This window comes from Odocoileus virginianus, chromosome 27, assembly GCF_023699985.2.
Source record: "Odocoileus virginianus isolate 20LAN1187 ecotype Illinois chromosome 27, Ovbor_1.2, whole genome shotgun sequence".
Taxonomy (NCBI): Eukaryota; Metazoa; Chordata; class Mammalia; order Artiodactyla; family Cervidae; genus Odocoileus; species Odocoileus virginianus.
The window spans coordinates 42,581,075-42,606,836 of record NC_069700.1 but is presented as its reverse complement, the minus strand read 5'-3'; the positions used below and the strand labels follow the sequence as shown (position 1 = coordinate 42,606,836).

Genomic DNA, 25,762 nt, shown 5'->3' with positions numbered 1-25,762 from the left:
TTGAGGGTGATAAATCCACTTAATCTATTTAATTTTGTCTTTCAGAAATTCACACACACACTCACACACAGATCAGAACAAGGTGAGGACTACTGAGGAACGGGGATTGGGCTGGCTCCCTCCAGATATTGGAAGGTTTATACCCTCGGTTCTTTCTGCCCGCTTGCCCAGTTGGGATAGGAGGAAGGGAGTATTTACAGAGAACGGGGACGTAATCTTCATCCCAGGTTCCGAAGGTTCCGAAACCGGTAACCTCCTAAACCTCATTTCAAAAAAATAAATAAAGAAAGAACCCCAAAAGTTATAGAGGTCCTGGGATTAGCATGAAAATAGACGGGGATGGAGTGGAGGAGAGACAGAACTGGAAGTGAGGGTGGGGGTTATGGCTAACCTGGGGCTCGGCTCTCACGCAGGGAGAAGGTGTGGAGTGACAAGTATATTGACAACTATCGGGGCGAGGCCTGGCGCCACAAACCAATCACCGGACTGAATCACCCCGCAGGGAAGAAAAGAAGGCGGAGCCTGCCGACCTGGAGGCGGGGTTTTATCAGAGCCGGGGCGGAACCTATAGAGGAGGCGGGGCTTTAGGGACCAGTTTTCAGGCTGGGGAGGCGTGACCAAGGGACTTCGGCTAGGGGTGCTGTATTTAGAGGAGGTGGGGGCCTGGAGCGACTGAGGGCCTGGCCGGGAAGTGGCGTCCCTATTAGTGTGGGTTTTGGCGAGGTTCCTGAGGAACTGGATTCCGAGCGTGCTCGCAAGGCGAGAGTTTCCGTGGAGGCCTAGTTTAGGATGTAACCAAGTCCAGTAGCCCCAGAAGCGGGTGTGCGGGGCGCCCACTGTGGATCCCCGGCTTGACGGCAAAACGTGCTTGGGACGTCGAGGGGCATAGGGTGGGGGCCGGGCCGTGGACGTCCTTACGGATCCCAGTAGTTCTCGTGGTGCTGCGCTGCAATGATGATGACTACGGTTAGGATGGTACAGAGCACCATGGCTGCAATGCCCACCGCCAGGGAGATAAAGGAGAAGTTCCGGGCCTCGCGTGAAGCGATCTCAGCTGACACCATGTCTCCGCGGGCCAAGGCCGTGCGCACCTGCGGAGGGGGAGGGAGAGAAGATCAGAGAGCCGATACCTCGGCCGCACGCCTCAGCCTCCATCTAAGATGATTCCGCAAACGTCCAGCACTCCCTAGGAATAAGAAGAACCTCTTGAGTCCTCCTCTCCATCCTCCGCCTCCGTCCCCTCCCCCACCCTCACCCCCCACACACCTGCACTGCCTTGAAGATGGCAATGATGCCTGTAGGCCAGAAGCAGCAGATGGTGGTCAGCACCGCGATGGGCATGTAGTCGTGGGGCGGGCGCCTTGGCTCCAGCAGGGCCAGCCCTGGGCCCTGGGGTGGCGGGGGGAGCGTGGAGGTTACTCCTGTTCCCCCCGGGGTCGCGCCTGCATAGGGCTGTGGAAGGAAAGAAGGTTGTGGGGAGGGGATGTCTATCACTCTTACCCTCTCTGAGCCCACCAGCTTTCCACCTCTGGCAGAGAAAGAAGGTTGTTTCCCTCTTTTAAACCTCCTCTGGACTTCAAGGCTGTTTCCCCTGCCAGATCTTGATCTTTGACTCCAACAGACCACCCACCCCATTCCCAGATCTTTCTCTAGTCTCTCCTCTCCCTTGCCCCCAGATCGCCGCCTGGTGCCCTGGTTCTGTTCCTCTTTCCCAGCAGTCCCCAGTGGGCCTCCAATTCCATGTCCTGTTCCATCCTTCCCCCAGCCCCCTCCTTCCAGTCCCGTCAGCCCTGTACTCACCGTGCCCACCGGGTAGACCGGCACGTAGGCAGTGCAAGGCTGCAGCTGTAAAGGGTAACCTGGGGCTACGTAGCCCCCCAGCGGCAGCGTGCCTACAGCTCCCGTGTGCGTGGGCACCACAAAGCCCGGGGCCTGGGCAGTATGAGAGGGCGCCGGCGGGGGCGGGGCGGCGGCGGCGGGCGGCGGTGGGGGCAGTGGGCCCTCGAAGCGAGTCTCCTGCAGGTAAGGGTCGGGTGGCATGCGGGGCAAGGTAGCGCAGCCGGGTGGGGGCGCCCCAGCGGCCGGGCCAGGAGGGGCATGGTGTGGGGGCCTTGGCAAGGTGGCGGAGGACGAGGGACCGCGCTGAGCGGCGGCCCCAGAAGCCAGGCCCCCTGCCCCTAAGCGCGGGAGGGTGGCCGTGCCGGACTGGTGGTAGTGGTGGTGGTGGTGATGGTGCGAGGAAGGGGCTGTCTGTGGGGGCGGGGCAGGCGGTTCCGCGGGGGGCTGGGGGGCATTGTAGGGCGGTGGAGAGGTGTGAGGGACTGAGTCCGGGAGGCCTGGGGGCGGTAAGCAGAGGAGCCAGCATGGGGAGAGAAGATAGACAGATGAGATGAGGGAGAGGGGGAGACACAGAGGGTCAGGGATGGAGAAAGATAATGGGAGAGACAGAGAGGAGATGAGTGAGAAGCCATCTCTCATTCTTGGGGCAGGAGATGGGTGGTATCTAGGCCAATAGCCCGTCCCCCCTCCTTTAATCTAGTTTTGAGGTCATGGCTCTCTTCTACTCCTCTCACTGCTTCAGCAATGGGCACACAGCTTTAACCTGCAGACCCAAACTCCTATCCCTCTTGGCTTATGGCTGCTTTGGGGTTTGCCTGTCTGAGCTAGTCCTGCATATGCACATGGGTAGACATGCAACACTTGTGTGAACATGTGCTCAGTCCAACAGTTGTATAAACACATGTAGGATAACATGTTCCACTCTGCCATTCCTTCAGTAAGGAGGGGGTCCCCTAGTCTCCCTTGGACTCTCCGAACCTCTTTTAGGGCAGATTAAGAAGGGTCCTCTGGGTTTTACTCCCCTGGCAATCCCCATTTGATCATCTCTCCATATTTCCCCACTGGATGTTTCCATGCGAGCCAGCGTTATCTGTCCATCTGTCACTCCCAATGATGCTATCCATGCAGTACCTGGCTGATGCTAAGCCAGTCTTGTACTTCCCTCACCCTCTTAACCTGCCCCCCACCCATGTTGTTGGCAAGGGACCGAGCCTGAGACTGGCCAGAGGAAAGGAAGAGAAGGGAAGGATATAGAAAGAGGAAGGGGCTTGGGGGGAGGGATGTGGAGAGCTGGATAGAAGGGGAATGAAACAGAACCACCCGCTAGGGAGGGGTAAGGGGGGGGGGGTAGTCAGGAGGCAGTGGAGAGGGTGAGGGGCTTTGTTGTTGTTTTCTACCTGACTTTTCGGACGACATGCTTCGCTCTCCCTGGGACAAGATCCGTGCAGCCGGAGTCCGGAGTCGGGGTCCCTGGCTAGCACCGGAGTCTGGGTGCGCAGATTGCGCAGCCGGCAGCAGCGCAGAGATGGAGAGATGAAGACTGTGGCGGCGGGGGGCGGAGGGAAAGCTGAGAGGGGGGAGCTTAAAGGGACCGAGGCGAGGGAGGGGGAACCCTTCAGAGATACCCCCACTTGGTCTCTCTCCGCTTTTGGACTATGTCTCGCCTCCTCTAACCCCGGCATTCAAGCCCCCAGTTTGGGTTCCTTTGGAGTTGTCATGGAAACTGGGAGGCAAGCAAGACCGGGCAAGGCGGGTGGTACTGAGGGAAGGAAGGAGGGAGAAAGAACCCTCTGGAGTCTTCCCCTTCAAGACTGGCTGTAGTGATTATACTGTGGGAGGAAGCGAGCAGGTGCTCAGTGGATTCAGTACCCCAGTTCCCTTTGGATCTTCTTCACCCCAGTCAGGCCTCCCCCCAACACTCAGCCTCCCTCAGAGTCTCTGTAAGATCTTGGGATCTTCTCCCAAATCCTTGGCTCTAGTTTCCCTATCTGTGCCAGAGATGCCTGTGTGAGAGAGAACCATAAAAACAACAACAAAAGAGAGAACCGTGTGCAGTTGAGAGCAGCGATGGAAAAGTTCCCAGGGTTATGATCTCGACCTGCCGCCCTGGCCTGGGAGGAATCCGGAGGTAAAGTGAGAGGCCCCAGTCTATAGCCGTTGGGAGGTAGTAGGGCTTGTGGTGTGTTGGGGGGCTGGGGTAGGACGAAGAGGAAGCTTGGGGGATACTTAGTTACCTCTTACCTTCGGTATGTAGGAGCTGTAGCGCGTTGGGAGGAGAGAACGAATCAACTGCTCATTGCTGGCATCTCAGTTTGGCAGTACATGCTTGGCCCCCCTTCCCCCGCTTTGCTTCCTGGGCTTCTTAAAGAGTTTCCAGGGCCCGCAGTGTTCAGATCCATTCCTGAAATCCCACCCACCCACCACCCCCGCCAAGACGCAGCGCCATCGCCTGAGTCGACCCGGGGGCCCAGCGGTAATTGCAGTCTTTTTATTTTGCTTATTGCATCTTGGGAGTTTGTACAAGGGGAGGGGCGGTGAAAATCAGCAGTCAGCCGAGATTTAACCAGAATTGGGCTATTTGCAAAAGCAGAGCCGAGATACCACCCTCCCCCTTTAGACCAGTGCTTCCCAGCCCCTTCTTGAGGCAGTCGCTCTCTGGGCGATGTATCCTTCTCCTTCCGACTGCAGGCGGAGACTACCGAGCTGTAATAGCGGCGCTCGTCAGGGTCAGTCCCAGGCCCCAGTGATCTAGATCACGGCCCCACACCTCTCATTCTGGCTTCTGAGGTGTTCGCGTGAGCCCCTAACCCCCTTCCGCCACACCGTCCTGTACACAATTCGGGGCGCAAGTTGGTTTTATTGGGAGAGACTTAAGACTGTCAAAGACCTGAACATAGAGGAATTCAGATAAGCTGCGAAATTTTTATTTTTATTTTTTTAAATCAAGGCAAACGTCTTTAAATGCTCAGTAAAAGCCCTAACACGGGCACCTGGGTACCGGTAGGGATCACAGGGAGAGAGGTGGGAGACGCCTGGAGTTAGAAGTCCAGCCCCGGTGGGAAGGTCTGAGTAAGGAGCCGCCCACAAGGAGCTCCAGGTTCAGGGCGGGGGTGTGGGGTCGCTCAGGTACTGAGACTCGTCAGAAACTAGGCGGAGCGTGAGTCAGCGCTGCCCAAGGGGCTCTCCGCCCCATGGGGGGTGGGTCGTAGATGGGCTCCGTCCTAGAGAAGGGCAGAAGAAAGTGGGCCAAGCCGCACTTTTACCTCGAGGGGCCTCGAGGACTCTCCGCGTCTCTGGAGACAAGGGCACTACAAGCACTTCAGGATGAAGAGTTGTAAGACTCAGGCCTGGCACGGGCGGGAGGGAAGGGGTTAGGAGCAGGGTCCGCCTGGGCTACCTTCAGCCCTCAGTCGGCGGACAAAATACCAAGGACTGCCTTTCCCGGGTCTATTCCTCCAGCGCGCCTCCCTGGGGAAAGAGAACTCCGTGTTCCGTTGCGGAGCCGGACGCCTGCATTGGGAAGTAGGGCAAATCAAGGCCGGGAAATGGGACCCTTAGGTCGCGGCTGCCGCAGGGCCTGAAGAGGCCTTCTCTCAATTCCCAGGACACATTTGCGGCTTCTTCCTCTCCCCGCTGATGTAAATGGATCACTCCCCCTATTCCCTCCCCCCCGTCCCCCCACCCAGGCCGCCCCCCCGGCTCTTAGGGCGCAATGGATTATTCCACTGCCCCTCCAGTCTCCCGCCAGCGTTGCGGGGGACGCTGGCACGGTTGCTAGGGAAAGCCCCGGACGTGACGGCTAAATACGACCCTGAGCAGCCTCCCCTCTCCCGTCCGTCATTCCCCTGCGCGCTTTCTCCTCACACCCTTGCCCTCCCCCACGTGGGTTCCAAGCTGGGGAGAAGTAAACAGCAGGCGTAGCGGGGCTCGCGGACCCAGGCCAGGTGGGAGTTTGCATTCTCCCAGGGTCCTGCGCTGCGGCTCTGGGGTCCTTCTTGCAAATCTTCAGTCTTGCATGGCTGGTTTGATCCATTAGGAAGCTCCTGGCCTCGGGACCGAGTCCCCGCTGCGTTGGGGGCGGGGCTTGGTTGCGCGTCAGTGCGTCTGCAGCGTCGTGGGGGTGTGTGTTTGTGGAGAGGACTGGAGTAAAAGTAGGATGTTTTGTGACAAGGACCTGGTGTGGGAACGGACGGGGGAGGCTTGATCGCCGGCGTCTGTTCCGAAGGGAGGGGGTGTTGTCATCTCTCTCACAGGCCCTCATCGTCCCCTTCTCAGGCAGGAGCATGCTGGGGCTCCCGGGGCGGCGGCTCCCTTCGGCGGAGTTCCTGCTCCTGTTGCCATTCCTGCTGCTGCTGCCGCTGCCGCCCGCCGCCCCCGCGCCCCATCGGGCTGCCTACAAGCCGGTCATCGTGGTGCACGGGCTCTTTGACAGTTCGTACAGCTTCCGCCACCTGCTGGAATACATCAATGAGGTCTGGCCGGGGACGCCCCGGTTGTGGGGCGTTGGTGGCGGCTACAGAGGCTGGGGAAGGAGAATGGGGAACTGGACGCTGGGCCTGCCCAGTTTCTCGCAGAGCTGGTGCTGGCGTGGGGAAAGTTGGGGGACGAGAGATCCCTGGTTCTGGGAGGACACAATAGGCATGTGGGCGCCGGCTGGGGGGGCGGCGTGGAGGGGGGTCTTTATAGTCCATCCCAGCTGCGGCATTACCCCCTTCCCACAGACACACCCTGGGACTGCGGTGACAGTGCTCGATCTCTTCGATGGGAGAGAGAGTTTGCGACCCCTGTGGGAACAGGTGCAAGGGTTCCGAGAGGCTGTGGCCCCCATCATGGCAAAGGCTCTTCAAGGGGTGCACCTCATCTGCTACTCCCAAGGTAGGCACCCTCCCCCCTTCCCCGCCTCTAAGCCCCCTCTGAGGCTTGATCCTTATCTGAGGGACGCTGCCTAGTGTTCCTTTTTGAACCGCATTGCCTCCTTTTCTGACTTCCCTCAGCACCTGGGTCTTATCTGTGTGAGTGTCCTGAGTGGGAAGGCCGTTCCCTGCACTGTTGCCTCTTTCCTTCCCTGTCATCCATGGCTCTTGGACATAAGGGATGGGGGTGGGGGACAGTAAAAAGCACCCTAGGGTTCGTCGGAAGACCCAGAATCGAATTCTGCCTCTGTCACTTACCTGATGTGGGGTGTTTTGACACAGGGCGTGTGCCTTCTCAGGGTCTCAGCTTCCTTGAGGTACATAGTGTGTGTGTGGGGGTGCAGAGTTGAGGTGGGACTGTTGGCCTGGCTGTCCCTAAGTCCTGCCCAATGTGGTGTTTTGCCTGCAGGGGGCCTGGTGTGCCGGGCACTGCTGTCTGTGATGGATGAACACAACGTGGATTCTTTCATCTCTCTCTCCTCTCCACAGATGGGACAGTATGGAGGTGAGTGGGCACTCAGGGCTCCGCAGGGGGGCCCTGAGTCTTGAGGGCAAAAAGCTCGGGGCCACTTGGCACTGCTGTTCTCTTGCCAGACACAAACTATTTGAAGTGGCTGTTCCCCACCTCCATGAGGTCTAACCTCTACCGGATCTGCTACAGCCCGTGGGGCCAGGAATTCTCCATCTGCAACTACTGGCACGGTGAGTAGGACATGCCAAACGGGGGCCTCCATGCTAAGGGCATCCTGGACGGTAGGGCCTGCTGCTCCCACCTCTACCATAACTAACAGCAATGATGATGATAACTTACATTTATTGTTCAAACTGCTTTATGTGTTTCACTTTGTTGCCTTAGAGAATACAGCTTGCTGCAGGGGTTGGCAAACTTTATCTTTAAAGGGCCAGACAGTAAATTTTTTTTTTTTTGGTTTTGCAGGCATATAGTCTCTGTCACAACCACTCAATTCTGCCATAGTCATGTGAAAGCAGCCATATACCATATGTAAATGAATGTGTCTGTGTTGCAATAAAATTTTATTTATAGAAACAGTGAGCTGGATTTGGCTAATGAGTCATAGTTTGCAAACACCTGGTTATAGTTTATAAGATCATGGATGCTGGGTCCAGACTACTTGGGTTTGAAGCCTAGTCCTGCTGCATGACTTTGGGCAAGTTACTCAACCTTTCTGCGACTCAGTTTTCCTCATCTATAAAATAAAGATATAGTACGTACCTGTATTGTGTTTATGAGGATTAAATAATGAATGTCATGTGCTTTGAACAGTATCTGGCTCATAGCAGGTGCTAGAAAAAGGTGTTTGCTATCATGTTTACAATTATTACTGCTACTATCATATTACTGTGCACCTTGTCTATTACTGTAGCCTTCTGATTGGTCTTTCAGCATCTGGTCTTGCCTCTTCTCTCTGCTTCTCTGACATCTAACTGCTGTTTGTACCCAGACCCCCACCATGATGACTTGTACCTCAATGCCAGCAGCTTCCTGGCCCTGATCAATGGGGAAAGAGACCATCCCAATGCCACTGGTAAGACCCCAGGCTCCTACCTTGGTCCCATTTTCTGCTTCTCTGACCTCCTATATTCCCCTTTCCAACCTGGCCTGACCCCTGTGACTAACTCAGGCTCTCTTATTCCCACCCTGTAGCTTGGCGGAAGAACTTTCTGCGTTTGGGCCGCCTGGTGCTGATTGGGGGCCCTGATGATGGTGTCATTACTCCTTGGCAGTCCAGGTAATAAGGGACTGTGTGGCCTGAAGGTTGGCTAAGGACACCCCAATCCCAGCCAGTCTTTATCTCATTTCTAAAACTGGCCTGCTTCTTCCACTGTTCAGTTAATCCCCCCACCCTCCATCCATCTTGTCACCCAAGATCAAAACCTGGGAGTCATGTCCCAACCTCTTATATCTAGCCAGTCACTAAGCCTTGCTGACTCTGCTTCCTTTCCATCCCTATCAGCCCCGCTTTGTGAAAACTTTGAACTCTGAACTATTTACAGATTCTTAGGATGTTGCAAAGATAGTTTAGAGAAGTCCTGTGTATCTTTTGCCCAGTTTCCCCCAATGCCTGCATCCTATGTAACGACAGCACAATAGTGAAACCAGGAAATTGACAAATCGCTACAACACATGTCTATAGTTCCACACCATGTAATCACATTTCCTACCAGCTCTTTCACTTACCTGGAAGTAAAAGGTAATTGCTCAAACCTTGTCCCCTCTATCCTATTCCTCAGGAAAACCCATGGCTTCATTGCACTATGTGTCTGCCTCTGATCATCATGAGTGATCTGAAATGTCACCTGATCTACTTTAGTCATTTAACAAATACTCATCAAGCACTGTGTGCCCAGGCACTGTTCTGGACCCTTGGAATGCAGCAGTAAATGAAAGAGAAGTCTATGCTATTATGTAGCTCACATTCTAGTAGGGGAGACAGATAATAAATGTAAATATATATATCAGACAGTGATAAAATAAGGCAGGGAAAGGATTAGAGGATGGCTGGGGCCTATTTTAGATAGTGGCCAGAGAAGTCCTTCTGGAAGAGCTGCCATTTGAGCAGAGACTGAGTTGTGTCCGACTTTTTGCAACCCCAAGGAGTGCAGCATGCCAGGCTCCTCTGTCCTCCACTGTCTCCTGGAGTTTGCTTGAATTCATGTCTACTGAGTCAGTAATGCTATCTGTTTCATCCTCTGCTGCTCCCTTTCCCTTTTGTCCTCAATCTTTCCCAGCATCAGGGTCTTTCCCAGTGAGCTGGCTCTTTGCATCAGGTGGCCAAAGTATTGGAGCTTCAGCTTTATCATCAGTCCTTCCAATGAATATTCAAGGTTGATTTCCTTGATCTCCTTGCAGTCCAAGGGACTCTCAAGAGTCTTCTCCAACACCACAGTTCAAAAGCATCAATTCTTCGGTGCTCAGCTTTTTTATGGTCCAACTCTCACATCCATACGTGACTACTGGAAAAACCATAGCTTTGACTGTATGGACCTTTGTGGGCAAAGTGATGTCTCTGCTTTTTAATATGCTTGGAATGTCTAGGTTTGTTCTTCTAGGGAAGAGGAGTAGCTAGCACCTGCAAAGACACGGGCAGGCCTGAGGAATAAGGAGGTCCATGCGGCTAGAGGGTAGTAAGCTGGGGTGAAGGTGAAAGAGGTGAAAGAGGTAGAAGGGGGCCAGATACAGAAAGCCTTTGTGGGGCAAAGTAATGTCACTTTTTCTAAAATATATGCAACATAAAAGTTACCCTTTTTAAGGGTAAGTTTGGTGGCTTCAAGTTCATTCAGATTCTTGTGTAAGCTTACCACCATCTATCTACAGTTTTTTCTTGCCAAACTGAAACCCCATAACCCTTTAAAGAATGGTAACTTCCTTATCCCTGCTACTCCCTGGCCCCGGCAACCATGACCCTTGATTTTTTTTTTTCTTTTTTTAATTCTTAGTGAGATGGGAACACATTGGAAGGTTATAAATGAAGGAGTAACATGCCTTATAGTAGTTAAAGGTGGGATTTATTTTTATCTCATTTCACACCTACTACAACCCTATGAAGATAAGAAGTAGCTCTAAGTACTTTGCAAATAAAGCTCATTTAATCCTCACAACAACTCTATAGGATAATTACTATTATCCTCTTTTGGCTTGTAAGGAAACTTAAGTACAAAGAGATTAAATAACTTGCCTACATTCATAGAGTTAGTAAGTGGTGAAGTCAGGCTGTCTGACTTAACTACAATGTTTTATTTCCTCTCTACAAAGGAGGTATTCTTGTATAGGACAAAGGAAATCAGCAACATGATCAACCACACACAGTGGGGAGTGTGTGGCAGAGCTGGAGTTCCAATCCAGGTCTTTGTGCCCCTACTGCTTTCCTACAGCTTAAGAAATCTAGTCCCTCAGCGTGGCCTCCAGGCCCCCAACCCAGCACCCCAATGTACCCAGCTGTGCCATACCTCTGTGTTGCTCTTGTTGTTCCATTTGCCTGGGACAGCTTTCCCTAGTCCAGGTTAATCGCTGTTGACCCTCTAAAACTAGGGTAGTAACCTCTCCTCTTTGCTCCCATAGCCCAGTGGACTTAGTACTGTTAGCCTTTGTTCAGTTATTCTTGGCCTGTGTTCACTCAGTGCCCATGACAGTTAAATATTCCTAATTTAAAAAATTTTAAAAAACTTTTTCTTTGGAAATAATTTCATACTCAAGAAATTACCAGAGTCGTACAAAGCAATCTTGTATATTCTTCACCTAGATTTCCCAAATGTAAACATTTTACCAAGTTTATATTAGTGTCCTCTGTCTCTCCCTCTGTATATCCATATATATGTATGTGGAGTATGTGTATATATGAACCCTTAAGACTTCAGTATGTCAGTGTCTATTTTCTACATATAGGACATTGTTTTATGTATCTACAATATGATTATCAAAATCAGGAAATTAACACTGATAAAATTCTCTGTAGATCTTATTCAAATTTTCCTAAAATCTTCCAGATAGGAAAAAGATCCAGTGGAAGATTCAACTCAGGATCGCATGTTGCATTTGGTTCTCATGTCTCTTTAGTTTTGTTTAATCTGGAATAATTCCTTGGAGTAAGTCTGTGACACTGATTTTTTTTTTGACCCCGGCACGCGGAACTGCCCCACCAGGGATTGAACCCATGCCCCTGCATTGGGAGTGCAGAGTCTTAACAACTGGACCACTAGGAAGTCTGACATTGATATTTGTTGAAACATAACAAGCCAGCTATCTTATAGAATGGCCGTCAGTTTGGGTTTGTTGCTTATTTCCTCATGATTAGATTCAGCTTATGCATTTTTGATGGGAATTGTGCAGAAGCGATACTGTATCCTCAATCCATTACCTCCTGAGGTACATGATGTGTGTGTGCTAAGTTGCTTAGTCGTGTCCAACTCTTTTCGACCTCATGGACTATGGACCCTATGGAGCCCTCCAGGCTCCTCTATCCATGGGATTCTCCAGGCAAGAATACTGGAGTGGGTTGCCATACCTCCTCCAAGGGATCTTCCCGACCCAGGGATTGAACCCACATCTCTTATGTTTCCTGCATTGGCAGGCAGGTTCTTTATCACTAGCGCCACCTGGGAAGCCTGAGGTACATGACACCCAGTTAAATATTTTGAGTGTCTCCCTTGCTGCTTGTGTCCCCAACAGGCCATGAGTTCCTGAAGGTCCCTACCCGCCCTTGATTTTCTCCCACTCTGATAACCTCCCTCTTATGCCCCAAATCTCTTTGCAGCTTCTTTGGTTTCTATGATGCAAATGAGACAGTCTTAGAGATGGAGAAGCAACTGGTGAGTCCCCTGGAATTACTTTCCCTTTCTGCACACACTGTGGTTCTCTCTGCCACTGACATGGAAGCTGAAGGGTCTACCCTGTGGGGAGGGGGTCTGGGTCGCCCGCGGGAACTTACCTTGTCTCTCCCTGTGTCTTTCTTCCTTGCCCCTTGACCCACCTTGAAGGTTTATCTGCGGGACTCTTTTGGGTTGAAGACTCTCCTGGCCCGGGGGGCCATAGTGAGGTGTCCAATGGCTGGCATCTCCCACACGGCCTGGCACTCCAACCGTACCCTTTATGAGACCTGCATTGAACCTTGGCTCTCCTGAGGGACCCCTCAGGAACTCCCCACCCAGAGACTAAGTGGAGCCTTGGATGTCAGGCCCTGGTGTGCCTGTGACCACCTCACTGGTCCCACACTGCCCCACCAGCCAGGGCTCCAGGACCCCTCCTCTGTGAATGACACATCCTGGTCTCCTCCATCTCGTGTCCTCCCTTTTGGGGGTTGCTCCATGCTCTCCCATGCCCCCCAAGGCCAAGGCCAAGGCTGGGAAGTGGGAAACAAGATTAACTTGTGGCTGCTCCTATTGCTGCTGCTCCTCTGTCTCTGGCTCTACAGGAGGAGAACCCAGCCCCTGCCCACCACAGGGTCTCCTTCCAAGCCACTCAGGACATTTTTAGCTTCTGTTTTTCCTACGTTCCCTTTTCCTCTGAACTCCCCTGTTGTGAGCCCTCCCAACCCCTCAGGAAGGACCACCTGTGAGAGTGGGGTTCTGAGGCTCCACTATGGGGACAGTTCTGTTCTTGAAGTGTCAGTGTTGGGGAATATCTGTGGCCTGTGAGGCCCATCTCAGGTTTGGGGATCCCCCAGTCCCTATGTTCAGTATTGGGGTGCCCTCTGGGAGCCTAGTTTCTTTGAGGCTCCAGCCCCTCTTTTAGCTACCCTTGAATGGGTGTGTTACTACCCCTGTATTTATGAAAATAAAGTTCCATTTACTCAGTGTGGCTTGCCTCATTTCCAGGTGAGGGGGGCCTGGCTCCCCCAGGAGGGTGGGGATGGAGAGCCTGGGGCCTGGGTGCCCGGATGCCTGGTCTGGGGTGGGACCCCCTTGGTGTTTCCGCTCTCTCAATGCCCATTCTGTGCGGGTTCCTGATTCTCTGCGGGTTCTTTCCTGCTGAAGACAATTCTCTTCCTGTTCCAGCCTGCGATTGCGGGGCTGAGCCCAGGGCCCTAATGGTTTGGGCCCCAGCCTCATGGGTGGAATGCACCAGCCACCCCCAGGCTAGACGAGGGGACTCAGGGTCAGGGTGGGCATTTGTTGTGCCCCTTTTCGACCTTTGTAGGCCAGAGCTGGGTGAGGGGCTGGACAATGAGCCTCCTCTTCCTTGAAAGAAGGAATCTTGGTAGAGACAATAAGGCCCTGTCTGCTCTGGCACGGGGGGCGGTGGCTGACTCAATTCTGCCCCTTCTCCGCCCCCCAGGCGCTAACAAATGTCACCAAGAAATGGGGGCAATTTTTCCCTCAGTGCCCTGGACAGCCTCCCCAACCTCCCCCACCTTTGTGGTATCTCGCCCTTCTTTCTTTCCTCAGCTGATCTTGCCTTTTCTCCCATGACCTAACCCTACTTTCTTCTCTGCCAGCTCTGCCTCTCCCTGCCCCTCAGTTCTTCCCATCTGTGTTGGGTTGAAGGGCGGAGGGCAAAGGCCAGGTGTTTCAAAGCCAGTAGCCTCTGTTGACTTGGGGGAGTTCCAAATAAGGGGCCTCAGGGTTGAGAAGAAACTTCTAGGGGGCTCTTTACTTGGCTGCAGGGGGTGGGGGTGAAGGTCAGTGGGGATTTGGACCCCACTGAATTGACCAAGCTCCAGCTATGGGAGGAGGCTTATGGGAGGGGGCAGGGATGGGAGGGCTCTGTCTGGCCCAGCCCCTCCTCCCCTTTGCAGCCCGCCCACTAGTCTGAGAGGCTGCTGCTGAGGCTGCTTGGCCTGAAGTCTCCCGGAGAAAGGCAAAGACAGGTGGGGAGAGAATGTCAATGGGGAAAGAGTGGGGTCACTAAGAGTCTTAGAGTGAGTGTGAGTTGGAGGTGTTGTTTGAGTAAGGGGAGTGGGTCCAGGGTGTCTGTGGTGGTGGGGGTGTGAGGCTAGTAGGAGTGTGTTTAGGGTGGGGTCTCCAGGTGCGTGGGTTGTGTACACGGTGTAAAGGGGTGTAATGGTGGATATCTGAGATTTTGAAGGTAAGAAGATTAGGATGGAAGAGGGCACATCAGAGATAGGAGGGGCCTGAGGGGAGGTGGAGGGAGTGTGTCAGGCTGTGAGCGTGTATGGTGCTGCATGGACCATGATGTGCTAAAGGATGGTGGGTGTTAAATATATGTGCAGGTGCTACAATCCTGGTGGCTAGTGCAAGTGTGCAAATGAATGTCCTGCCTGGCTTACAGGGTACCAGCAGACTGTACTTGGGAGCGCTGGAGCTGGAGAAGTTACTAGGAGAGGGGAAGGGCCTCTATTAACCTCTTCTTGCCTGCAGCTGGCAGTCTGAAGTCAAGGAGAATCATGGGGTCCAGGGCTGAGCAGTACACTGTCTTAGGCGGACTCTGGTTCCTCCTGCTACTGATGACAGGCGAGGGGGCCAAGGGTGGAGCCCTCAAAGAGAGGTGACAACAGAAGGGGCAGGGCCAGGGGTGGGGCTTCGCAGGGGGCAAAACCAAGTTGAGGAGGGGGATGAGGCTGTCATGTTTAGGGAGGGTGGGGCCTCAGTGGAGCCTGAAGGGAAGTGGGGCTCTGGCTCCCCAGGGCCTGGCCCACTCAGTGTCTCACTTTCTCCCACATGGGTGCAGTCAGGGGGTCTGCTCTAAGCAGACCCTGGTGGTCCCACTCCGTTACAATGAGTCCTACAGCCAACCTGTATATAAGCCCTATCTGACCCTGTGCTCTGGAAGGCGTGTCTGCAGCACCTACAGGTGAGGATGGGTCCCCCGCCGGGACCCCGGGGTCTCTCAAGAGGAAACCCCCAAAGCTAGGACCAGGACCCGTACATAGGCCAATGCCCAGAGCCCGGCGCTGTGTTCCAGGACCACGTACCGCGTGGCCTGGAGGGAGGTGCGGAGGGAGGTGCGCCAGACCCACGCCGTGTGCTGCCAGGGCTGGAAGAAGCGGCATCCTGGGGCACTCACCTGTGATGAAGGTGAGGCTAGGGCTTCCCGGGCCTTGGGGGGAGGTGCGCCCCGCTGGGCGGAGAGCCAGGCCTTCTGCTGGGTTCTGAACCTCACTTCCTGCACCTTCAGCCATCTGCGCCAAGCCCTGCCAGAACGGAGGCGTCTGCGTTCGGCCGGACCAGTGCGAGTGCGCCCCAGGCTGGGGTGGGAAGCACTGTCACGTGGGTGAGTCGGCTCGCCCTCCCTCGGGGGTGGCGCCCATCCCCGCCCCGCCCCCCGTCAGCCCCCTCCTCTTTCCGGTAATTAGACGTGGATGAATGCAGGACCAGCGTCACTCTCTGCTCGCATCGCTGCCTCAACACCGCGGGCAGTTTCACCTGTGGCTGCCCGCCCGGCCTGGTGCTGGGCCCTGATGGGCGCACTTGCGCGGAGGGGGCCCCAGAGCCCGCGACCAGTGCCAGCATCCTCAACGTGGCCGGTGAGTGGGTGGGAGCAGGGGCAAGTAGAGGCAGGGCCGGGGCAGCAGTGACTTGGGTCCCTTGCTCTCCTTGGTCCCAGTTCGTGAGGCTGGACCTGATGAGCGTGCCCTGAAGCGGGAGATTCGCGAGCTGCGAGGGCGCCTGGAGAGGCTGGAGCAGGTGAGTGCAGATGCCGGGAGGCCACACTTGCAGAGCTGACAGTCCCCCTCCCTGCCCCGCTGCGGTATCTCTTCCTTTCTAGTGGGCCGGTCAGGCTGGGGCCTGGGTACGAGCAGTGCTGCCCGTGCCCCCGGAAGAGCTGCAGCCCCAACAGGTGGCGGAGCTGTGGGGCCGGGGCGATAGGATCGAGTCTCTCAGTGACCAGGTGCTGCTGCTGGAGGAGCGACTGGGAACCTGTGAGTCCCCATGGGCCTCTCGGTGGGGACCCCCATCTCCCCAAGACACCTTTTCCCAACACAAGTTTTCTCTTATCCAAAATCCCTTCCTCTGCACCCACCCACTCCATACCTTCCCAGATTTCTGCACTTCACCACCCCCTCCTTCTGGTACCCCGTGCTCCAGCTCAGTGGCGGTTCCACTTATTGTTGAGAGAGGCTGTCAATCTGTTCAGCGTCCAGGGCCTGCTCTAGGCATCCCAGAGGTACACAGTCGATGTATCTGCCTGTCTCCTTGTCATTAACCAGGCTCCTGTGAGGACAACAGCCTGGGCCCAGGCCTCAAAGGGTGAAGATAAGGAGCCTCTGCAGAGTCCCTGCCCTCTAATTTATACAGAAACTGGACTCACTAATCCTCTGGGATTGGCTGGCTAGGGAGCTGCAGATAAGGCTATTTGCCACTGAGGAGCCATGGACAATGGAAACCGTGCGAAGCTAAAGAATGGAGGAAGGCGGCTGCCGCCCCTGAATCCTCCGGCTAGGGCCGATGCCTGGGTGAGAACTGCTTTCTTAAGTCCTTAACAAAAACAGCCAGAACGTGCCCAGATCTCGCTCAATCTTTATTCTTGGTTTCTTGCTGTTATCCAGATAATTAATAAAAATCAACCACGCAAAACTGGGTCCCACCCTCTCCTTTTGCTCCCAGCCCACCTCCCCGGTTTTTGGGGCACAGGTCTGGGGTGGGAGGCAGGGAGTGGCTACTGCCATAGGGAGGAAATGAAAACTGGCTCAGAGAAGGGAAGCCTCAAAAGAAAAGAGAAATAAATTAAAAGCCCTCCCCATCCCCTCCAGCCAGGGTTCAGGTCCTTTCCCCAGCTCCCGGGGGGGAAGTGAGTACAGCACCTGTTAGATGCTGCTTCCCCTCGTGCCCGGCTAGGATGGTACAGGAGGGCTGCAGGGCGCTGGAGGGCCAGGACCACTGAACAACTGTACCCAGGGGATGGGTGGAAGTGGACATGTGGCATCCAAGAGTGTGCTCAAGCCCGGGCACCTGGGCTAGGGCAGGGATGAGACCTCTGGGTGAGAAGAGTCCAGCCTCCACTGACAGGAGGCTCCATGGAAAGAAGGGAGAAGGTGCTGAGGAATGTTCCCAGGGTGAGCCTGGGAGAAGTATTCCACGCATCAGCTTCCAGCCACAGCGTGAGGAATGTCCTCACCAAGGGATGAGTCCACTGTGTCCGTGGACGTGGGAGTGAGGAATTGTTCCACAGAACGGATGAGTCCACTGGCCAACGTGAGGTGGAGTGGGAGAGAAGACCACAGAGGAAGAGGGTCCACTGGGGACAGAATGGAGTGTTCCTACCCTTGTGTAGGCTGAACCACTGAGGATGAGGGAGAGGCAACTGTCCCACAGACGAGATGGCACAGGAGGCAGGGGTCAGAGTGGAGACTGCACCGAGGCAATGGAGTCTGTGGGGAGGAGGGCTGGGACGGGGGCAGGGAGCGGTGCTGTGACCACATTCACTTCAGAAGTTGAAGATTCCAAAGAGGAGAACAAGTGGGGAGGGGAAATAAGGAGCTTGGCCCAGCTTCAGGCCGGTGGGCTGGGAGGTGTGGAGAAGGTGGGGGGCGGGGGGTGGGGAGGGAAGATGGGAAGGGAGCTCAGAGCCGGGCCTCGCCCACCCCTCCGGGCTTCTTCAGACAGTCACCACCACCCCTGCCATCAGTGGAGATTTCCCGGAAAACAGTGAGCATGGAGTGCCGGACTCTGTCGGCCAGAGCTGGGACGTCATCTGGTGTCAGCCCTTCTGTGGGCACTGGGGGCAGCACCCGGACCTGACATCGCCCTGGGAGGGGGATGAGCACCATCAGGGCCGTCTGCTGGGACTCTGCCCACCGCTGGAGCCTGCTCTCTGAGCTCTCCTGCTGCTTACTCCCATCCTCCACCTTTCAGTTCCCTTCCCTCTGCCGTGGGCAACTGCCACGCGCTCTCTGAGGCCTTCCCCAACCCCAGTCCAGACACCTTAATGCCCTGCCAGTCCTCACTGTCTAGTGTTTACCGCCGGATGCTCTAACTTTGCACACACAGGCTTATCTTCCCTGCTAGATAGTAATGGCCCTTACTGGAAGGACGGAGTGTTACCACCTAGCAGGGCACAGCGCTGCTTCATAAACACTTATCAGCTGATGTGGGGTCACATTACACGATCGGGTGGACATCTCATCCTTCTGACACTGACTGAAGTTCCTGCCTCGTGGGGATGTTCCTCTAGCCTCTCTCATGGCCCTTCCTGCCACCCCCAACCCCAGATCTGCGCAGAGCCCTCACCCGAAGTGAAGCGGCGCTCCTTCTTGCAGTAGAAGTCTTGGTAGGAGGACATGACGATGGGCACGATGGGAACCTGAAGGTGGGGGGTGGGGGAGAAGCGCTCAGCCCAGAGCTCCCTTCTGAGGCCCCCATGACGAGCCTCTGCCAGGACAGGAAGGGATGTGGGGGACTGCGGGTCCGGAGAAGGGGAAGTAGGAATCACCTGGGCCTGCACTGCGAGGTGGAAGGCGCCACGTTTGAAGGGCAGCATGGAACCGTTGTGGTTTCTTGTGCCCTCGGGAAAAACCCAGACCCGTACCTGGGGGAAAAATGGGGTCAAGGAAGACATACATGGAGAGGTCAGAAAATGATTATGATGCTGTTGTGGGATTTCTGAGGCCTGTGGACCTTGCACATCAGTTTACAGCTGTTCTACCCTCTAAGCCCCATTTCCCCAGGGTGACTCACGTCCTGTGTAAGCAGGGTCTGGGCGACCTCAGACATGACACTGATGGCATCCCCAGTGCGCTTCCGGTCAATGAAGATGACTCCCGCCAGCCAGCAGGCCAGCCCGGCAGAGCCGGCCCACAGCAGCTCCCGCTTGGCAATGGGCACACAGCGGCCTGGCAGCACCTCCATCATTCCTGGGGCAGGGGTGGGGGCAGGGTGAGGATCAGCATCACAGGAAGTGGGCCCACCTCAGCCACGCCGCCAGGGACCAGAGATAAAGGAAGGGGTAGACGGGGGGACGGCAGGGGGAGCCCCAGAAAGAAAGGGTGACTGAAGGTGTATCACCCTGCTTCTGAGGGCAGCTCTAGCCCCAGGAACAAGGCCTGTGGAGGGAGCAAGGGGACAATGTCCCAGAGGAGGGAGGGGGTAGGACCCCTAGGGGAGGTGATCCCAGGGACGGTTCCCAGTATGGCTAGGAGAGGCTGCTCACCAAGCAGGTCGAGGGAGCTCTGGTGGTTGGAGACGACGACGTAGGGCTGTGAAGGAGGGAAGTGGTGGGCCCCTCGTACCTCCACTCGGATCCCGTACAGGTATTTGATGTGGAGTAGCATCAGGCGCAAGATCCTGCGGGGGTCCCATACGGCAAGGGGTTCCAGCGGGACCCGCTGACATACATCCACCAGCAGGGCTCAGCTCCCCGCTACCCTACCATCTTCCTGGGCACCTTGGCAGTCTTCTCCCCTTCCTCGTCCCTGGGCTGGCTCAGTGGCTCCTGCACACTCAGTGCCCTCCCCATCCACTGTGCGCTTCTGACCCTGAAGTTCCCTCCATCACCCCAAGCCCCTGGGCCCTCACTTCATGTTCTCGACGTTGCGTCCTCGCACGGCACACACAGGGATGGCGAGCACAGCCAGGAAGAGGATCCAGCCGTTGTAGAAGGCCATCTTGAAGAAGTACTTGGCACTGGGGCTGCAGAACCACAGAGTGGGCAGCAGGAGGAGCAGCAGCAGGAAAAGCAGCAGCAGCAGAGTCCCCGCCCCTGGCCACAGCTCCATTCTGGTCACCTGCAGGGGGCGGGGCGAAGGGCAGTGGGCCTGGTTCCTGGAGGGGGGGGGGGGCGGGGCGGCAAGGTGCACCCGGGGAGGGCTGGGTTGGGGGCGGCCTGTGGTGATGGGAGCTCAGGGCCGCCCTCCCACCCGTCCCTGAAGGCACCAGATATATTCACACAAGAGACACACGACATGGACATCCACAGCTCACAGACACACAACAATACAGGGACATTAATAATAGCTAACGCTTGTAGCTGGTAAGGCTCTTATAATGGTCTATCTCTCTGCTGTTCAATATGGTAGCCACCAGCCACATATGGCTACTAAGCACTTGAAATGTGCCCTGTTCTACACTGAGATACTGAGAGGTATCAAATACATGTCAGATTTCAAAGATGTTGAATAAAAACACAATGTAAAATATCCCATTAGTAACCTTTTATATTGATTACATTCTGAAATTATAACCTTTTGGACATACTGGGTTCAGTATACTAAGATTAATTTCATCCTGCTTTTACCTTTTTTATGTAGCTAAGAGAGAATTAAAAATTACACACGTGGCTTACATTATAGTTCTGTTGGACAGGGCTGGTCTATATACTACATTGCCATTGCTGCTAAGCTACTTCAGTTGTTTCCGACTCTTTGTGACCCTATGGACTATGGCCCGCCAGGCTCCTCTGTCTATGGGATTCTCCAAGCAAGAATACTGGAGTGGGTTGCCATGCCCTCCCCTCCAGGGGATCTTCTCAACACAAGGATCAAACCTAAGTCTCTTACGTCTCCTGAACTGGAAGGTGGGTTCAAGCCCATATACTATGTTAAGTCCTTAAATATGAAAACACACAATTCACATTTGAAAGGAAATAGACCCAGAGAGGTTAAAAAACTTACTTGAGGTGCTATGACCCCAACAGGTACTTCCTAGCTTAAACCTAAGCAGCTTGTGCTCCTAGTCACTGGTTATGCTGTTGTCTGTATAAATATCTGTACACAAGTGTACACATAGCACACAGGAGATACCATGTACGTGACAAAACGCAGACATTCTCAAGGGCTGCCTGGCAAGAATAAAGGCTGTCACTAATGCAAACCCGGACACACAGTCAGACAAAGACCGACCTGTTCATGCACACATGCAAATTTATAATCATGACAGATAAAGGCATGGCAAAATGCATACCCAGTAAAACCCCTCTCCACCCAGGCAGGCTCCCTGTTCCCAGATCAACCCATGGACATACCTATGTCCACTAACCCTGCCTCTACAGACAGGCAAACAAATCCCCTCCCCCCCACCTTCCAGCAACACTAGAGGCACAGTGGTCCGGCAGGCAGTGTGCGAGGCCTCACCAAGTGAGAGGAGGAGCGCGAAAGAGTAAAAGGGTCATCATACCACCTGCCTGGGAGAGGAAGGAGCTCAGGAGGAAGAAGCGCAAGCATGCAGAATCTGTTCTCTAGGCTCTTCCTCCTTCCTCCACCCCGACCCACTGTTGGGGGCAGGGTCACAATTCACAAAAACGGCGTTCAGGTAAATATCTATCACTCATATCAAGGCCAGAGGCACTCCCTTCCACGACAGAAGGACTGTGCTCCACGGTAAGTCCACTGCCAAGGGTGAAGGTAACAGGTGATAGGGGAAACAGGACTGTGCCAGCTCTAGGACAGCAGGCTCTCAGTGTGGCTTCATCCTACTTTCCCCACAAGCTGGAACCAGCGTTTCTCCCCTAGACTATGTGCCACAGGCTCCTAACTCATCCCCTTCAATCTATCTTCCACACGGCAACCACAGGATGTTTCCACGACACCAATCTGAGCATATCTTTTGCCCAAAGTCCCTTCTGGACAGGCTGACATCTGCTTACATCTTTGGCCACATCCCTACAAGAATCTTTTTCGCTTCAGTACACCGATTAACTGCAGTTCCTCAGACACACCATGATCTTTCATGCTTCTAGGTCATGACAGGCTGTTCCCTTTGGCGGGGATGCTCCTCCACCTCTTCACTTGCCTCATCCAGTTTGGTGTTACTTTTTGGAGTTCTTCCTGAACTCCTCCAGGCTCGTGTTTTCATTATACTTTATCTTGATCACTGGTCCTCAAAGTGTAGAAATACAAATCCTTGGCTCTCACCCCAGATCTTCTGAAACAGGACTTTTGGGCGTTGGGCCCATCAACCAGTGTTTTAACAAGCCATCTAGGTGAATCTGATGTGCACGTTAAGTCTGAGAACCACTAACCTCAACACTAAACAGCATGTAGCTGCCTGAGGTCAACTGTGTTTCCCTCCCTAGCCTGCAGGCAGCCTGATGGAAGGAACTGTCTTATTCCCAATGCCCAGGACAGAATGAAGCAGAGAAGATGCTCAATAAACATTTGCTGGACAGGTTATAAGGATGTGTACATACCCACCTAGCTGTAATTAATGGGACAACACTTCTGAACATGAATCAGATAGCTACCCTCTTGAGGACTATTAACTAGGAAAAGAAAAGGCACCAAGAAGGCAATGAACACACAGGCCTAACAGTAACCTACTCTGGATGCACACACACAAGACAGGGTCACTGTGACGGCAGAACAACAATCGCGACAAGATGGAACACACTGTTTCACACAAAGAGAAACATACAGAATGGGGATTAACACGCCACAGGGGAAACATGCCGGTGTCATCAAATGCGTGCCAACAGTGCAAAGAGTAGGGAACAGTTAATGTGCTTGGCAGGGCTAACCCTGTGCTATGCACTGAGCTTCATGGACAGACTGTGCACAGGCACCAGAGATAACGTGTATGAAGAGACACAGGCCAGGGGGTCAGCAAGGGAAGGTATATGGGGGTGGTTCTTCAGCAGCATGGAGGCCCAGTTATCTTCTTCTCTAACATGTGATGTTCCTTTCCTCTGCAGAACAGGAAATGTCTGAGGATTCATAAGCACAATGGAGTGCCAAGGGAGTTAATGAGCATATGGCTCACAAACTATACTAGCCCCCAAATTATGAAATACATGTCTAACCAGGAGCACACGAGTTGTGGACATGTCACATCAGCACATCATGCGAAGGGCCATGCGCGTGGGTGGTGTGAACCCGGACTAAGAAAACACAGGCAGTCAACAGGCCAATCCGATCACAACCGAGTGTGCGCTAGTCAGTTAAGCCCTGAGATCCCACACACGAAGACACCTGCATAGAGTGGGACTAAACACAGCACCTGTGGGCCTGAACAAAGTAAGGTATGATGTCTACATGTGAAAGTAAACGTGCAAATACATAACATGGGCAAGAAACACGAAACCACACAATAGAGGCAATAGATGAGAACACGCAGACATGAACATGTCAAGACTGCCTATGAGACATGGACATAAGATACAAGAACAGGCAATTCTGACGGAAAATAACACATCGTTTCTCCACAGCCTGTGGATAGCACTGGGCACACTACCGGCATAGAAGCCATTAAACATGTCAAAGGCACACCCACTCAGTGTAGAAAACATGGCCCCCTACGAGGAATCTGTATGTCAGTAAGGGTCGAACACAGTACCTTAGGCCACTGAGAAACAAGAGGTCCTGTGCCTACACAGAAACACAGGTGTCTGAGGGCATTCCTAGGAAGCCAATTCTGCTGGGGAAAGGAGGGCAGTAAACTGCCTTCTGACTGCCACAACCCCCTAAGAGTTATGTGGGGCCAAAGGGCATAAAAAGGAACTGGGAAGGTGATGGGAATTTCCTCTCCAAGATTCCCTGTCCACACCCCCATCTCAAATTCACAGGGTGTGCCTCTCTCCTCCCTCTTGTGTCTCTTCCATTCTTCCTCCCTCTCAGGCCCCCTCTCCTTTCCCCAGCAACCCTCTCCCCATCGGCCCTTATCCTTTTCCCATCAACCCTCTCCCCAAGCCCGCCCTCCCAGACCCAATCTCTCCCCCATCCCCTCCTCCACGTCCCTTTTAGCACCCTCCTCCCTCCTCCTCCCATCCCTTTCCTGCCCCCACCTCAGTGGGGTGGGGGGCCTGGGGGGCTGGCCCCCTCCCCAGCCAGGCTGCCGCAGCGGTGGTGGCGGGTGGCTGTGTCTCTGCCTCAGTCGGGGTGTCGGTGCCAAGGGGGCGACAGGATTTGGGGGTGTCCTAGCCCCGGCCGAAGGAGGGGAGGTGAGAGTGGGAGGCTGGGCCCATAGCGGTAGGAATGGTGGGGGGTTGTCCCCTTAGCTCCCTCCCTCCCTCCCTTCCTGCTGTCTCTCTGAGGGCTGGGGCTGCTGCTGCTGCCGCTATCCCCCGCCACCCCTCCCCACGCCCGCTGATTTCCGGGGCTGGCCAGGAAGTAGGGGGCGGTGATGGGCGCCCAGTTTTGCCAATCGCCTCCCGGGGACCCTGTTATCTCCTCCCCACATCTTTCAGTTTCTGGCTAGCTCCGCCCCACGAGGGCTCAGCGGGGCTCTGCTTAGGTCTCTCTGGCAGATCTCTCTGGCCTTCTCTGGCTCCAGCTGCATGTTTTTTCTTCCAACTTCCTTTCGGCACACATGGGTTGTGTGTCCCTTGCTGCTGTATTCCTTCTCATTCTCCATCAGTTCTCCTCATATTGTCAATTGGCTTCTTTTTTTTCTCCTCAACTCCCACACCTGCTGCTTATTCCCTCCGACTCCAACCCTTCTCCAGGTCCCCCCTCCTGTTCCCTATTCAAGTTCAAGTATTTATCAAGCACCTACTATATGCCCTGGATTCTTCACCTCTCTTCTTTTTCTCTCCAGGGCTCGATGGAGACGAGATGTCACCCCACCTCACCTTCCAACCCTCATCTGATCTCTGCCCTTTGTCCCTGCCACTATCTCCTAGCAGTCCAGCTCCCTCCTCCACTGCCCGCCCCCCATCCTGGTCTTTGGGGAGAAGGAACACTCTCAGGCCCTTGTCCTTCTAGGCTGTACCTTAACCTCAGTACTTTTTCTACTTTCTTCCTTCGTATCAGTCTCTTTACTCACCCACGCTTTGACTACCCATCTCTGCAACATAGAAAAGATGTATGCTTTTCTTCCAATGGAAATTAGGCTTAATTTCTTGAAAAAGTGAGGAAGAATGCAGATTCCTCTGGGATGAGCATGCCTCCTTAATTTTGTAGTCATGTGCCTAGCTCTCTCTCCACCATACTCCCATCATCCCCTCGTCAGAATCATCCCATCACTCTCCACTCCTATTGGTCTCCTCTTCTCCCTCTCAATGACCTTTTCCCTAAACCTCTACACGTCGTCGCCTGAACCTTAACCTTTTCTGCCATAGGCGACTCCTAATTTCTCATCTTTCCTCACTTGAGTCACGTGAGGCCTTTTATCAGGATGTTGTTGAAGAACCCTCAACTTGTGTCTGGCCTCCAGCCCCAAGTTACCTTTGCCCTGAAAGTTTCCATGCCCCTGAACAGGATGTAAAGAACACTGGTAATGGCAGGACTGTTACCTAGTTCTGCTCCTTGGGCTACAGTGAGGGCCACTGACTGTAGAAGAGGCCCAAACTTGTGCGAAAGGCCCAAGCTCTGAAGCAGCCTGCCTAAGCCCGAAGGGTCTAGCCCAGGAGGAAGACCCCAGTTCCGCTGGGCACAGGAGAAAGAAGGGGCGGGTCGACTAAAAGGGGGCGGGCCTTGCCTTTTTTGCACCCACTCACAAAGGGAGGGGGCTAGGCCTTTTCTGCTTTTAAGATGTAAAACGGAGTCGAGGTCAACCCGTTCTACTATGTGCCACGTTAAAAAGGGGATGGGCCTTAGTTCAGTTCTGCTCTGTAAATCACCTAAAGAGGGGCGGGCTGAGTCGTCCAGCCGAGGGAGATGGGTTAACACCAGCGCTGCAGATCGATGTTCGCACCATCCAAACGTCGGGCTAATCCTAGTCCTGCT

The 25,762-nt window shown here is 54.3% G+C and overlaps 4 protein-coding genes and 1 long non-coding RNA gene across 8 annotated transcripts; 2 read left to right on the top strand and 3 right to left on the bottom strand.

The window, feature by feature from the left end:
- On the bottom strand, window positions 1-4,169 carry PRRT1 (proline rich transmembrane protein 1). Its single transcript, XM_020909440.2, has 5 exons — window positions 4,081-4,169; window positions 3,237-3,379; window positions 1,801-2,336; window positions 1,267-1,452; window positions 1-1,091 (listed from the first exon to the last, which is right to left on the bottom strand). Exons 2-5 carry the CDS (start codon window positions 3,253-3,255, stop codon window positions 915-917), a joined length of 918 nt encoding a protein of 305 aa, XP_020765099.1. The 5' UTR covers window positions 3,256-3,379; window positions 4,081-4,169; the 3' UTR covers window positions 1-914.
- Window positions 4,162-13,064, top strand: PPT2 (palmitoyl-protein thioesterase 2). 2 transcript variants are annotated; one of them, XM_070456742.1, is made up of 9 exons: window positions 4,162-4,312; window positions 6,115-6,311; window positions 6,561-6,714; window positions 7,162-7,257; window positions 7,347-7,454; window positions 8,216-8,299; window positions 8,419-8,503; window positions 12,026-12,080; window positions 12,249-13,064. In XM_070456742.1, exons 1-9 carry the CDS (start codon window positions 4,162-4,164, stop codon window positions 12,390-12,392), a joined length of 1,074 nt encoding a protein of 357 aa, XP_070312843.1. In that variant the 3' UTR covers window positions 12,393-13,064. The 2 variants fall into 2 exon arrangements, with proteins under 2 accessions (XP_070312843.1, XP_020765097.2); XM_020909438.2 differs by lacking the exon at window positions 4,162-4,312 and adding an exon at window positions 4,774-5,173.
- On the bottom strand, window positions 9,172-15,350 carry LOC139031472 (uncharacterized). The gene is made up of 2 exons (XR_011483972.1): window positions 15,235-15,350; window positions 9,172-9,844 (listed from the first exon to the last, which is right to left on the bottom strand). It is a non-coding gene; the product is annotated as an uncharacterized lncRNA (long non-coding RNA).
- EGFL8 (EGF like domain multiple 8) lies at window positions 13,891-16,745 on the top strand. Its single transcript, XM_070456743.1, has 9 exons — window positions 13,891-14,077; window positions 14,589-14,715; window positions 14,899-15,021; window positions 15,133-15,245; window positions 15,346-15,441; window positions 15,524-15,694; window positions 15,775-15,854; window positions 15,937-16,090; window positions 16,379-16,745. Exons 2-9 carry the CDS (start codon window positions 14,615-14,617, stop codon window positions 16,420-16,422), a joined length of 882 nt encoding a protein of 293 aa, XP_070312844.1. The 5' UTR covers window positions 13,891-14,077; window positions 14,589-14,614; the 3' UTR covers window positions 16,423-16,745.
- On the bottom strand, window positions 16,677-25,744 carry AGPAT1 (1-acylglycerol-3-phosphate O-acyltransferase 1). Of its 3 annotated transcripts, none has more exons than XM_070456746.1 (7): window positions 25,657-25,744; window positions 19,683-19,891; window positions 19,318-19,451; window positions 18,846-19,021; window positions 18,601-18,696; window positions 18,399-18,471; window positions 16,677-17,916 (listed from the first exon to the last, which is right to left on the bottom strand). In XM_070456746.1, exons 2-7 carry the CDS (start codon window positions 19,880-19,882, stop codon window positions 17,732-17,734), a joined length of 864 nt encoding a protein of 287 aa, XP_070312847.1. In that variant the 5' UTR covers window positions 19,883-19,891; window positions 25,657-25,744; the 3' UTR covers window positions 16,677-17,731. The 3 variants fall into 3 exon arrangements, with proteins under 3 accessions (XP_070312847.1, XP_070312846.1, XP_070312845.1); XM_070456745.1 differs by lacking the exon at window positions 25,657-25,744 and adding an exon at window positions 23,881-24,150 and having other exon boundaries at window positions 19,683-19,928; XM_070456744.1 differs by lacking the exon at window positions 25,657-25,744 and adding an exon at window positions 23,881-24,150.
- Window positions 25,745-25,762: the final 18 nt, after the last annotated feature.